This window comes from Aphidius gifuensis, linkage group LG5, assembly GCF_014905175.1.
Source record: "Aphidius gifuensis isolate YNYX2018 linkage group LG5, ASM1490517v1, whole genome shotgun sequence".
NCBI classification, from domain to species: Eukaryota; Metazoa; Arthropoda; class Insecta; order Hymenoptera; family Braconidae; genus Aphidius; species Aphidius gifuensis.
Window position 1 is genome coordinate 9117710 of NC_057792.1, and position 15045 is coordinate 9132754.

Genomic DNA, 15045 nt, shown 5'->3' on the forward strand with positions numbered 1-15045 from the left:
GCTATATATAGTTCACCTTGTAAATGCATAAGATTATCAAGTCGTTGAATAACTTGACGTTTTATTATTGGATCATCCTTTATGACAAAAGCATTTATTAATTCACGATACCAATTTATACAGTAAAAAATCATATCTAATGTTCTTGGTTCTGGTGTTTCAAGATCTTTTGGCATTAAAATTGCACATGACATTAATTCGTCAAGATTACCAGGAATTTTTTTAAAACATATTTTAATTAGACGAAATAAAGCTGGCACAATTGCACCATATTTTGTTTCACCAAAAAGTACATAATAATTAAATTGTGAATTAAGTTCAAATTTTGGTACCAAATCACCACGATAATCGTCTTTATGACTAAGACAAGTTTCAGCAAATTTATTTTCAAATGATTTTACTATCGTTGTTAAAAAACGATGATCAATTTGTATACTTTCATTTGCAATAATTTCACTAATATTATCATAAAAAAGTCCTTGTGCACGTGGACAATCTTGTACTGCAAGAACAACCTCGTTAAATAATTTTTTTGCTGATGATAGTGAATCACGATTTTGTGCTGAATGTTTTATTGCCATGACAGCACCAGCAACACCTTTACATACAATAAAACTATCAGCACTTGCTAACTGTTTGTGAAATAGCATCATCAAATCTTCTTCCAATGCATTCGATGTTGAATTTGAATCAATACATAATGCATATAAAATATCGTTCAATGTTGCAACTTCATCAAGATCAAGTTGATCAATTTTATCAATAAGTATTCTTAAATGATTACAATGATTTTGTAGATAACGTTTTTCATCATCTGCGACAGTCATTGCTTGAAATATAGCCAATGCATTTTTTGCTGTTTGATCATTATTTCCCATAAGTAATATTATTTTAATTATTTCTTGTTGTATATGAAGAATTTTAGAATGTATTTTAAATTGTTGACGTATCCAATCATCAGCAAATTTAACAAGTGTTGTATCACCAGATTTTTAATAGTGTACTACTTTCATTTAAAGCAGTTGTTTGTAAATCTCTTGCAACTTCTTTAAAACCATCATAAAAGTCATTAAGTAAACTTGCTCTGTAATAACCACATTTAATTTTTTTTGAGTATATTTTCACCTTTTTTTTAAATGTGGTTGAACAATTACATAGTAAAAGTAAAAGTATAAAATCTATTGATGTTGGTCCTTGTTCATATGTATCAAGTAATATAGTAACTACTGCATTCGATAACTTTTTGATATATTTAATTTCAAAGCTTGAACAATCAACATTTGACTGGTATAGTATTCTTCACAATTTTCACCATCCAAAGGTTTAATATCCAACTGACGAATGACCTTCAATACTTTTTGAAAAGTTTCAATACTTGAACAATCAGCAATACAAAATTTTACCAGCTCTGACATATTTGAGACTGGGCAATTATTGCTATAAGTATATTGAGAATATTTTGTCGTAATTCTTCATGGTATTCAGTTCCCAATGATAAATTACCGATACAGTTTATAACTCCATTTGTTAATTCTTTATTTTCTTCCATAAGTCGGCATAGTATCTCAGCAATCGTTTGGTGATATGGATCAGTAACTATGTCTGGTAAGGCGACAATTAATTTTGTTGAAACCAAATTGGACTCGCTTCCAACAATTCTTCAAGTTTTGTAGTTAATAGTTCAGGTTCATGGATTATTTCCAAAAATCTAAACTGCTGAAGAAGAAGACGAGTCCATTGAACTTCATCCATTGAATTACTATTCAAAAAAATTATTATTGAATAATACAACAATTAATAATAAATTAATAAATGAATGAATAATATAATATTACTTACGCAATTAAAACAGAATCAACTAATTTTGTGAGTAAACTTTCCATTATTTCGGTTTGAAGAACTGGAACTTGAAGTAAAATTCTGACAACTGAGGAACCAGCTGATGAACCCAAAAGTCTTTGTTCACCAGTAACAATTGTTGGTTCCATTAATTTTCTAACATTGTTAACATCTTCCAAGTAAGTTTTCCAATCTGTGATAACTTGATTTTTTGGAATAACTCCAGAGCATATAATCTCTTGAACTTTTTTAACAGTTGTAAGTGAATCATTTTCTGTTAACAAATCAAAAATATTAATTGAATACAAACAAATAATAAAAATATAATAAATAAAAAAAGAAAAAGAAGCAAAAGTTAATTGTTACCAATTGAAAAAACTTGTTGATCATTTGAGTCAGAAATAGTTATTCCACACTTTCGAAAGAATGTTTCAAGATTAACGTAGTTATAGTCTTCATCATTTTCAATTTGATTTCTATTTTTTCGTTGTTTTTTCTGAACAGATGTTTGAGGAGACTCAGTTATACGTTTTTTGGTATGATTCAGACTACGTATTTTTTGGCTTTTTTTAATTAACTGTGGACTTGTTTCAACTTCAGATAGACTGTCTTCGTCATCATCTTTACTCGGTGTTTTTGTTGGTACAGGTGGTTTTTTTTGATGATAATAAATTATTTGATCGTTTAGGTGATAATGTTGGGGATCGTTGTTTCTTTTTCTTGGGAGTGTTATCATTGCCAGAGTTCAGTTGACTATTTTCTTGATTTTGAGATTTCGATTGACTTTCGATCATACGAAGCCGCTGAGTATTTGATAATTTTTTTGACGAATTTTGTGATGCTTTTACAAACATATCCTCTTCTTCATCAGATGATTTGGATATTGTGGGTTTTAAACAAATTGCCATGCATCGCACGACGGCGAATGTTTTTGTCCATTTTATTTATTAAATATTTGATTTTTAATAACTTGAAGCACATATCTTTTTGTTTTCAATAATCTTCACAGACATTACATATCAGTAAAAACTAAACAGACAGATTTGAGTTTATTTTGAGATTTCTAAACTTTCCGAACTGCCATGCAGCTGCATGCAACTTCGGAGGTAAATATGATGCCGGTATACAGCTGCTGTAACCAGCGTTGCCAACTCTAAAACAAAGCAATATGGTATGAAGTAGGGAAAATATGGTAAAATGGATACCATTATGGCAAAAAGGAAATTTTAAATTTTTATTGAAATAAATTAAATGAAACCATGCAATTAATTTTTTTTTTATATTATTTATTTATTTAGTCATATTTACTTATTTTTATTAATATAATTATTTATTAATAATGACATTTTTCATATTAATTTTTTTTAATTTTTATCATATGAATTTGAGTACTCTTTAATGTAAAATATATTTTTAATTAAAAAACAATATAGGTATATTGTTCAATTTTTTTTTTAATTAAAATATTTAGTTTGTATCAAACGAAACTCCCGATAACTCATCATCATCATCATTAATATAATTTTCTTTTTCTTCAACATTTGGTTTATCATATAAAGTACTTGTAGCCATACGTGAAAGCATTTCTTTGGATGGCTTAAATTTAATGCAATTTCAATTGAAAATAACATGTTGACTAGCTAATAATATTCCACGCATTGTTGGTACAGCTAATTTATTTCTTATTTTTGTTTTAGCCAAGTTAATTTTACTGAAAGTTCTCTAACTTAACAACTAAATTATGGTATATGGTAAAGTCGTTATGGTATGGTATGGAAGATCAAAATATGGTAAACATACCATAATTATGGTATGGTTGGCAACGCTGCCTGTAACTTGTAAGCACTAAGCAGTGCTGCACCCGTATTCAGAGGATGTTCTCATTAGGGCGTTTTTTTTCCGATGGTGGCGCTTGTGAAGCTTTTCTATGTAAAATCCATGGAGGTGTATAAGGGTGCGAACTCACGACACGCAAAAGTTTGCGTTTTATCATGGCTGCCGTAATTCTAAACATGGCGCCTCCGTGATTCAGGGTGCGAACTCACGACACGCGAAAGTTTGCGTTTTATCATGGCTGCCGTAATTCTAAACATGGCGCCTCCGTGATTTAATCCACCCGCTCGACAATGTCGAGCGGGTAAATTCACACGCGTGTTTAAATCACTAGAACTTACTATATATTACCAAAATATCACTGAAAAAATGTAGTTGTGTGTAATGTGTGTGTAGTGTATCTAGTGTTCAAAGCTTGGATCACGGAGGCGCCATGTTTAAAATTCCGGCAGCCATGTTGAGAATTATGGAAGCCATGATAAAACGCAAACTTTTGCGTGTCGTGAGTTCGCACCCTCAATCCACCCGCTCGACAATGTCACGGGTGACGGGTAAATTCACACGCGCGTTTAAATCAGTAGAAATTACTATATATTACCAAAATATCACTGAAAAGTGTAGTTGTGTGTAATGTGTGTGCAGTGTATCTAGTGTTCAAAGCTTGGATGACGGAGGCGCCATGTTTAAAATTCCGGCAGCCATGTTTAGAATTACGGCAGCCATGATAAAACGCAAACTTTTGCGTGTCGTGAGTTCACAAGCGCCGCCATCGGAAAAAAAAGCCCTAATGAGAACATCCTCTGAATACGGGTGCAGGCCGCAGGGGTTGGCATTGGGCCATTGGTAATGATGCCACTATGCCAGTGTACCATGGAGGTGTATCAAGGTGTATAGAACTCCATGGCATATATCTATATCAGTTTTATACACCATGTATCGTTAAGCGGTGTCTCCACTCTATTGGGAAACGCACAATTCACCACGACGTCTGGTGGTAAATTTCTGGAAACTACCTCTTCCAGTCATTCGTATGTGGTATACACAGTATATATGCTAAATTATTAAACAAATAATATTTTTACAAATAGTTTGAAATGTCTGGTACAAAATTTTCACCAAAACTGATTAAAAAAAAAAAAACAAGACTTTACGTTTCTGGGTGCAACAGTTATTCCAGAAGAAATAGAGATCTGAGTTTCTATGCATTTTCAAGGTTAGACAAACAACAACCTGTCAAAGTAAAATCACATTTTGATAATATATCAAGTGGCAAACACATGATACTCATCACTTGAATCAATTTTTACACCAATACTGTAATATGTTCCGCATATATAATACGATTTTCTTCAAGGAAATTTCTGAATTCGTTTTTCGTGCCCATGAAAGTATATGCTCAATAGTTAATAACATTTTTTTAATAAACAATAAAATTCTATGATAATGGGATATACTTGACTGTACTTGACTCAAGAAGACTAGAAATACAGCAGTCTAATTCACAGGGCATTACAATTTAGGGCTTTTTCATTTTAGGGCACAATACAAACATACTCTGACAAACACTAATAGAGCATTATACACATGATGTTTGTCAGAGTTATTGTATACGCATTGAAAAAAGCGATACAAGTCGCGCACACCGTGGTACTACTAGCGCCCCTCAATTATGCGGCGATCACATAGCGGAACGGTTTTCATATACAGGCGAGATATAGGAGTAAGTCCTCCTGTATTTCTAGTCTTCTTGACTTGACTGGAAGTCATTAGTTTCTTTTTTTGCCAACTGCTTACAGCGATTGGCCACGCCCACAGTGCGTTTCCCAATAGAAATGCTTGCAAGATCTTGCAGCAAGATTGAGCAAGATCTTTCATTACTAGATATTAGATAATTACTAGAATTTTGGTGGAAATCAGCCTTTAAAAGCCTTGCCAGAGTGAGTCAGTCCAGACTATCGCAGCCAATGGGACATGTTCCATTTTTATTTTTATGTGCAAGATCTTGCTGCAACCTCGATTCTCGAGATTTCTATAGCGTAGACACCCCATGTGTTTTATATAGGAAAAAATTAAAATAATAATAATAGTATTTTTTTTTGTATGTAAAAGCCACTGAAATATAATAAAACTGGAAGCCGAACTTAGCGTCGCCGAGAGAGAGATTCAATGGATGGGCTTTTGTCCTTGTCGGTACAGTCACGTCAACTAAAGTTGGTTGAGACTGTACTGAAATATAATGTAACTTTTATATCGTGTAGTACTAGTTTGTTTTGACGTTGACTGTACAAGATTTAATGTGCGCATGCGTGAGTGAGAGGGAAAGCCATCCAATATATGCAATATATTGCTATCTCTAGTGACACTCCGTGCATTGGCTAGGCATAGGAGTTCACCTTCCAGTTTTATTATATTTCAGTGGTAAAAGCATACAGACTTTACCGGTAAAACAGAACAACTTGTGTTTCACCTCAATAAAAATTTTTTTTTCGCTCTGCAATATCGCCCTGTAATACTGACGAAATATTTATAGGAAAATGCTATTTCTTGTAGTGGCAGTACTGGCACATGACATTATTTTTTTAAGCTTCCAATTATTGGAAGAATTACCTAAATGACTGTTCAATTGTTATATCAAACTGAAATAAATAGAAAATAGACTTAGTGTACTTGCTTGTTATTGTCACATAGGTCGTACTAGACATTAGTAAAGTCTAGGATATTGCATGGAGAGTTTTATCACTTTTGTCGTTGTTTTTGTTTCTAGCTACTTGTCGGTATTACAGGGCGAAAGTGCGAAAATTTTTCGGCAATTTCGCCCTGTAATACCGGCCAAAATTTTATAGGAAAAAGCTGTTTCTTGTAGTGGCAGTACTGGCACATGACATTATTTTTTTTGGCTTCCAATTATTAGATGGATAACTGTTCAATGTTTATATCAAACTGAAATAAATAGAAAATTGACTGGTTGTGTTTGTTTGTTATTGTCACATCGGTCGTACCACACAATATCGTAATCTGTAAAGCCTGGAATATTGCATAGAGAAACTTATCACTTTTGTCGTTGTTTCTGTTTCTAGTTTTTAGTCGGTACTACAGGGCGAAATTGCAAAACGAAAAAAAAATTTTTATTAAAGGAATGCACCTACTCTATCATACAGTGCAATACAGTGTACAGTGTATGATACTGATGTATGATATACTATATACATATTTCAGTGGTGGCAACTCTGCACCCGTATTCACGGGGCAAAATTGTTCTCATTAGGGCTTTTTTTTTCCGCTGATGGCGCTTGACAAAATTTTTTTTATATAGATTTCATATAGAAAGGCTTCACAAACGCTACCATCGGAAAAAAAACGCCCTAATGAGAACATCCTCTGAATACGGGTGCTGCAGTCCAATTCACAGCACCCGTATTCACAGGGCAAATTTTATACAATTTAGAGCTTTTTTTTGCCACTGATGGCGCTTATAAATTTTTTTTTATATAGATTTTACATATAAAAGCTCCACGAGCGTCACCGGTGGATGAAAAAAGCCCTAAATTGTAATGCCCTGTGAATAGGGGTGCAGGGCATTACAACTTAGGGCTTTTTTTCACCACTCACGGCGCTTGTGAAGCTTTTGTATGTAAAATCTATATAAAAAAAATTTTTACAAGCGCCATCAGCGGCAAAAAAAGCCCTAAATTGTAAAAAATTTGCCCTGTGAATTGGACTGCTGACCATATATGTAATACTACTATATACGTGAGAAAGTAAAAATAGTATTGGTGAGTTGTCGAGTTAATCCGAACCCTCCCTACGCTCCCTACTCTTTCTCATTTTTTACTGCTCTGAAAAGAGAAGGACATATCGTCGACGCTCTTGCCTCCAGAAAAGCTCCACTTATTGGGAAGATAGGATGTTAGCAATATAGTAGTATTACATATATGCTGCTGACACGAATGATCAGGGATGGGCATGTATAAAACATAATGCTTTAAACTATGTTTAAAACTATGTTCAAAACATAGTTTAAAACATCCTTAGTTTTATCCATTTGTATAAAACATCTTCCTCTAGCGGTGAAACTTGGAACTATCATCAAAAGTAACCAAAATGAATTACAAATTGTAATTTACAATGTTGAAAAATATCTCAGGAATTGATGTGACATATTTAGCACAAGCAGTAGCTGAGGAAAAAATGTAGCTAAGAAAAGGATGTAGCTAAGGAATTGATGTTGCTTCAAACATAATTTTTCTGGCCACATTAATTCCTTAGCTACATCTTTTCCTTAGCTACTGCTTTTCCTTGGACATTTTTATTTTTTTAAAACGAATAACATGTATTTTATTTGTTAAATAAATAAATGACTCAGAACAAGCAGTAGCTAAGGAAAAGATGTAGCTAAAAAAAATTATATGGTCAAAATTTGAGTTACTGAGAGATCACGTGGGTTTTATCCGTTTTATCCTGTTTTAAACGTTTTATCCATGGATAATTGTAAACAACTCAAAAACTCACAATATGCCCATCCCTGCGAATGATCTTAAACGAATAACGATTGTAAACAATTGTAAATATTGATAAAATCATGCCAGAAATTTCAAATCGTAAATTGTTTTACAACACAATTTTTTGTCAAACATTTTCACCTAATGGCAAATTTCTTATTGCTGGAAGTCTTTATGGAGATGTATCAGTTTTTGAGTAAGTTAAAATACTTTAAATTGCTTTTTAATTTATTGTTTTGTTGTTCTACCAAAAAGTGAGGTTAGAATAAACAATAACTTGCTAAATTGATTTGATTCATAACAATAACATATTTTATTATCTTTAACAAGTCTTCTCAAGTCATTTGAACCAAACCAAATAGATAATTATGATTATCAAGCGCCAATATATAAATTCACTGCATATGTGAATCAGTGTGTCCAGAGTATGGTTACAACAGATGATTTTTTAATCACTGGAACTTCTGGAGAAATAACAGGATGGGACTGGAAAATTGTCAAGTCAAACAAAGCATCTAGGAAAAATATATCTTGGACCATACAAATACCAACTGACAAGTAAGTTTTCAAGTATTATCAGTCTACATATTGACTTTTATTAACAATTGAATTTTATTGGTTAACTAACTATTATTAATAAATGTTTTCTTTTTTTTTAGGGACACTTCTGAAAAACCTGATGTCAATTCTATGGTATATTCAAAGGAAAAACATTTATTATACGCTGGATGTGGTGATAACAAAATCTATGTTATAAATTTGGATAATGGAAAATTTTGAGATGTATGGAGAGTCATGAGAATTACATTCATTGTTTAGCCCAACTGTAAATATTTTTAATTAATATTTAAAGTTAAAATGTTTTTTAGTTTTAATTTAACAAAACTCTATTGACTTGTGAATGGAAATTTCAATTTTAACAATATTTTTTTATTTAATTTTCAGACGTGATCAATTGGCATCTGCAAGTGAGGATGGAACAGTAAAGTTTTGGGATTTACGTAATCTAGAGCACACAAGTACTCTTACTCCAAGTTTGAATGGCCAAATCAGTAGACCAAAGTTAGGTAAATGGATTGGTGCTGTTGATTTTACTGAAGACTGGCTGGTAAGAATTATCTGTAAAAAAAAAAAAAAAAAAAAAAAAACAATAATGTAAAATCAATTAAATTTCACAGATTAAAATAGAATAAAATATTTATTTAAATTCATACTTGATCTAAAATTAGATACAAGTGTCATGATTATTGTTTTTTTTTATATATATAAAAAAAAAACTTGAAATAATATTCAAAATCAATTTATTAAATTTAATAAAATGATTCCATATTACAGTTATGTGGTGGAGGTCCAAGTTTGTCTTTGTGGCACCTTCGAACGATGGAAACAGCAACGATCTTCGACCTTCCGGACGAGGGCATTCACGTAGCATCAATTCACGATGAACGTATAATAGCAGGGGGGTGTATGCCTGCAGTTTATCACCTCAATTATCAGGGTGAAGTACTAGCCAAGGTCCCTACGTCAAGTAAAACTGTATACAGCATTGTACATTGTGAAAAACCTCAAAAAATTCTCAGTATTTCTGGATCTAGTAACAACATTGACATTTGTACAAACTTTAATTACCGAGAATTTATTCTTAAGTTTGCATAGTTTATAAAGAATAAAAAATAAGTTAAAAACCATTATTCATAGTTTTAAAATAAATATCAATTATAAGTTTCAAATTTTTGTATATAGCATTGACTTTATTATTCAAAATATGAAATTATTTGTTGGTCACTTATCATCATCGTCATCATTTTATTTTTAAATGCTATTTTATTACTCATGAATATTATACTTGAAAGTTCATTTCACGTTTTTTATTTTTTTTTATTTTGATTTCACAATTTATCTGACTGTCCATAGTTGTTGATATGAAAACGAAATAAAAAATATGATTATGAAAAACAAAAAGGCTAATTTCATTACGTGAATAACTTATTGCTATCTAGGATCTACGAATGATGTTAAAAAGGAAGGACAGGATAAAACTTACGTCATATTTTCAATGCCAACAACGACAAATGTATATATATATATATTTTTGAGGCTCACTGAAAAGCTATAGTGTGACTATATATAAAATGTTAGTTGGAGGTATCATCTTTCTCAAAAACCTGACGTCCTTAGAGGACGTCCAAGCGCAAAATTGCTTCTTAAGTCAAGCGCGCTCTATCTTTCGCTTTCGAGACAATACGAGCTCACCTGCAAAGGGAAGAAAAATCAAAAATCAAGGTCAAGATGCCTTGCTATTGTGATTTTTGCCAAGTTTATTATAAAGATCAGCTCACATTTATTTCCCTTGTTTCTTTAACTTAATACTGAAAATATATATATGTTAAATTTTTATTTTCAATCATATTTATATAGTAAATAAAAATTAATAGAATATTTTAAAAGTTTCAATTCTGTGAACAAATTATAATTATAATACCCCAATGATAATAATATAATTCATGTTAATAGAAAAAGAAAAAGATTTTAGTATAATTTTTAAATAGTTGAATACTTTCGTAGAAGTGAAAATAAAAGTATGGTATATAAAAGTATGTTGAAGGTATATGGAACTGAAAAAAAAAATCATGTAAAGAGAACGCAGGCACAATTTGCGTAGGAAGTGCAAGTATGAATACGCCCACATTTAAGAAAAGATCAAATAAAAAATAAAATAAAATTGAATAAAAAATAATGTGGTTTGTGAAACTTTGAAATAAAGATCCGCGCACGTGGAGGGATCAAGGTTTTCACCAAACCCGAAATGATTTTCGGCGAAAGCTTCTTCTCCCCCTTTTTTATATTTAAAAATTTTCGGTTGTCTGTGGATCCATACCTTATTTGTCCAATGACATTAAAATAAACTGCATTATTAAAAGGAAGTTGGTCGAATACCTTATAAATGAATAAATAAAAAAATACGAATTCCATTGACCCACCTTCGAAAACATGAAACAAAAAAAATTAAATACTTCTAATAAATAATGATAAAAATTTCTCATTGAAACAAAGAAAAATTAAATATTCGGTTTATAATAAACAGTTTGATAATAAAAATAATTTTTCTTTTTTTTTTTCTGTGATTATTTGAAATATTTTATATATATTTAAGAAGATCATTAAAAACAGAAACGTATGTAAAATTTTATTGTCAATTTATAAAACGAAACAATGCACGTAGAAAAATTGGTAGTTTTTATTCATTTACTCATTAAACAAGATTATTTAAGATTTGAAGAATTGTCAAGTTAAAATTTTTTTATTTGATTGATTCGGTTTTTTTAATTTTTATTTTTCTTATAATTCAACTTCCGAAAACGTTGATTCATGTCGTGTATTGAATGAATAATTTTCACTTTCCAAAAAACTATAGATATTCAAAGTTTGAGAAAAAAAAGAACGTTATACATTTTTATTTATAAAAAAATATTTTTTGTATATTTTTCATTTATAATACTTAATATAAAATGGAAAAAAAGAATGAAATTTTTTAACTAAAATATTATATACTATATTCTATTTTTTAAAAAGAAAAAAAAAAATTTCTCTACCCACTCTTCAATTTGCAAAGTTTAAAACCAAGGTCATTGTTCCAAGAATAATTCTCTTGATAGTAGTTTTACTTTCAAGTAATTAATTGTCATGTGTTGAATATTTAAATATGTAATTATCAATACGAATTTTCATGTGATTATCGTCGAAAGTGAATTGACCCATTAACGTGTTAAAGTATATCATATCCGGTATCGCAGTGACACCTCACACGTAGAAATGAATACAAAACAATACAAAATAATCATCATGTACAAAATCATACATGTTCTCTATATATGCATTTGAGCTGGTTTTAGGATCTTGAAAAAATAAAACAATAAATATATCAAATAAAAAAAAATGAAAAATGTTTCTTTTCAGCTTTTTTTTGTTGTTATTTATATTTTACATTTTTTTTTCTCAGATTCTTTTTTCGTTTATACAGTTTCTTATTCGAAATTACCTACTGTGACATGAAGTATTGTATATATATATATTCTTTCTGACCGGTCTTTTTCCGCATCTTCATTTTTTTTGCTTCGTTCTCTTCAGTCTCGCTTATTTATGCTTAAAAAACACATATAAATATATGCAGATCGCTTATATTTTATTAGCTATTTTTTTACTCGAATATAATTAATTATTAATCAATAGAATTATAGACTTCGATATATTATTGCGAGAGAGACATTCTCGAGATCTATCAAAATCATCTCAATGTCTTGGAAAAAAAACATGTTAAAACATTTTCACGACAATTATAATTTTTTTTTTTTAATTTGCAAGGCTTCATGAGGAGCATGAATAGGGATTTGACCTTTAGGCGGGGTTTGGTCGCTCACGCACACAATTATTGTGTGAAATCTTATCTGTGAGAGAATATGGCGCAGTTTAAACGATTTTACTATAATACATATACTATCGTCAACATACTATTCTTCATAAAATTTTTAATCCCTTCTGTATACACTGAGAAAATTATGAGATTTTGCCGGTAAAAAATTTTCTTGGTTTAAGAATTTTTCTCCGTTTCAGAAAATTATTTAGAGTTGAGAAAGAGAGGTTTTCAACGAAACAAAATAAAATGAATACGATCCTAACTTGAATTAAGAAATATGGATGGGGCCCTGATATAAAAATGCATCAGTTGTAATTGAATTGAGATACAGGTATAATGGTCCTTAGATGAAAATTTCATTACTTTAAAAAAGAATTTATATAGAACATTTCAATGAAATATATGTATAATGAAAGACGATTTAGTTCACACCAAGAAAACTGGAAACATTCATCATAAATTTATTGACGTTCAATAAATAAAAAATAAAATTGAAATATGCTACTCAAATCTTAAATAGAGATAATTTCTTAATCTGAGATAAAAAATCTCCAAAACGATCCGAGTCTCTTCCATTCTATAAAATAAGAAATATCTAAAAAAAACGAATTGCTTAAAATCCCAAAATGTGAAATGCACTCAATGCATCTTGTATTAAATTCGACATGATTCAACATATTAAAAAACAATGGAGATTTGGAATACAAAAAAGTGACTTTTTAGAATAAAAAAAAAAAAAGTTTCAACTAAGATTTTTGAGTCGTTATTATTTATCAGAATATCTTGATAGTAAACGATGATATCTCATTTAAAGAAATTTTTCATTTGAAATCTTAATATATTATCTATATTTTTACCATGGATAAAAAAGTATACTTTGAATTAACAAAAGAAAATATCTGCAAATGAGATTTAAATTTATCGTTACAGTCTAGACTGTTACTTTTAAAACCTTCATGTTTTTTGATCCAAGATCAACGATTTCCTTTTCGGAAAGTGCAAAAATTCTGCTTTGAAATACAAGTTGTTTTCTCGGCTCATAATTTATTTCAAATGAAAACCCGAATTTTGTTTCGGTCAAAAAATTTCTTGATTTGAGAAAAATTCATATACTGGCTGAACTCTATAACATTTTAGAACAGGAACATTGTTACAATTCAATAATTTCGTTGAAAGGGAAACAATATTCAATCAAGAATAAAATCGATGCAGAAATCAAAAGCTTATGCTGTAATAGTAAGTTTTGTTCATCAAGGTTAAAACAAAATAATAATGTTTTTAAAAATAATAAAAATTTAAAAGAAATTATTTTAGTCAAATGTAGTAAAAAATTTTCATGTGACATCTAGAGCAGAGAGAAATTTTTTGATTGAAATTTTTTCCATATGTGTCTTCAAAATTTTATTCTTAATCTATTCATTGAAGTATTCTCGTTTAATCACAGAAAGTTTTCCAAGTAAGAAAATACAGTCTTCACTTGAACTGATTTTTCAAATTTTTTATAGAGTATTTGAGTTTTAAAATCGGCCATATGATTTATTAAAACAAAACATTAATCCTGCTTTAAAATACAAGTTGTTTTCTCGGCTCATAATTCATTTCAAATGAAAACCTGAATTTTTACACAAAAATTTTTGATTTGTAATAATACATACAGCTGAACGTTTCTATAACATTTTAGAACAGGAACATGTTATTGCAATTCAAGGTAAGGTTAGGGAAACAATATTCTTCAATCAAGAATAAAATCGATGCTGCGAAAAATTCTTTGTATTATGTAATGAGTGTTGTTTAGTTTAAACAAAATAATAATGTTTTCAAAAATAATGAAAAATTTGTAAAAAAAAAAAAAATTATTTTTATCTAATCAAATTTTTTTGTAAAAAACAAAAATTTTCACGTGACCTAGAGCGAGAAATTTTTTTGATTGGGAAATTTTTTTCTTCCATTTTTTCGTGTTCATTTCTAAAATTTATTCTTAATCTATTCATTGAAGTATTCTCGTTTAATCACAGAAAAGTTTCTCCAAGTAAGAAAATACAGTCTTCACTTGAATCGATTTTCAAATTTTATGATATTTGAGTTTTAAAATCGGCCATACCTATTTATTTATAGAAAATACCTGTCCTGATTTGTATTTTTACATGCAATTCTGTATCTGAAAGTATTGGCTTTTCATTTTGGAAAATTTTATATATTTTCCATAAAAGATCCGATGAAAAATTTCTGGATGAAAGATTGCTGCTTAGAATAATTTTTATTCATTACCTATTTTATTATTTGGCATTATCAAATTCATAAACTTAGAACTAAATAATCAAAAACTTGGCCTGTACTGATCAAAAATCACCTGACTTTTCTCCGAGTTTTTCCACCTTTTTTCTGGTTATTTCCGAAATGTTACGCAAATGTGAAATGACCTGATGGCGGAGAAATTTCTCCGATTTTTTTTCGTCATTT

The 15045-nt window shown here is 29.9% G+C and overlaps 2 protein-coding genes across 2 annotated transcripts; one reads left to right on the forward strand and one right to left on the reverse strand.

Moving 5' to 3' along the window:
* Window positions 1–1617: 1617 nt before the first annotated feature.
* LOC122856337 lies at window positions 1618–2575 on the reverse strand. Its single transcript, XM_044158023.1, has 3 exons — window positions 2206–2575; window positions 1840–2113; window positions 1618–1759 (listed from the first exon to the last, which is right to left on the reverse strand). The coding sequence occupies exons 1-3, from the start codon at window positions 2573–2575 to the stop codon at window positions 1618–1620; spliced, it is 786 nt and encodes a 261-aa protein (XP_044013958.1).
* A 5581-nt stretch (window positions 2576–8156) lies between these two features.
* Window positions 8157–9877, forward strand: LOC122857533 (THO complex subunit 6 homolog). Its single transcript, XM_044159745.1, is given in 6 exon segments — window positions 8157–8367; window positions 8502–8729; window positions 8831–8943; window positions 8946–8997; window positions 9117–9279; window positions 9507–9877. Coding segments are annotated over 6 exon segments (993 nt in total). The 5' UTR covers window positions 8157–8251; the 3' UTR covers window positions 9828–9877.
* The last annotated feature ends 5168 nt before the right edge of the window (window positions 9878–15045 follow it).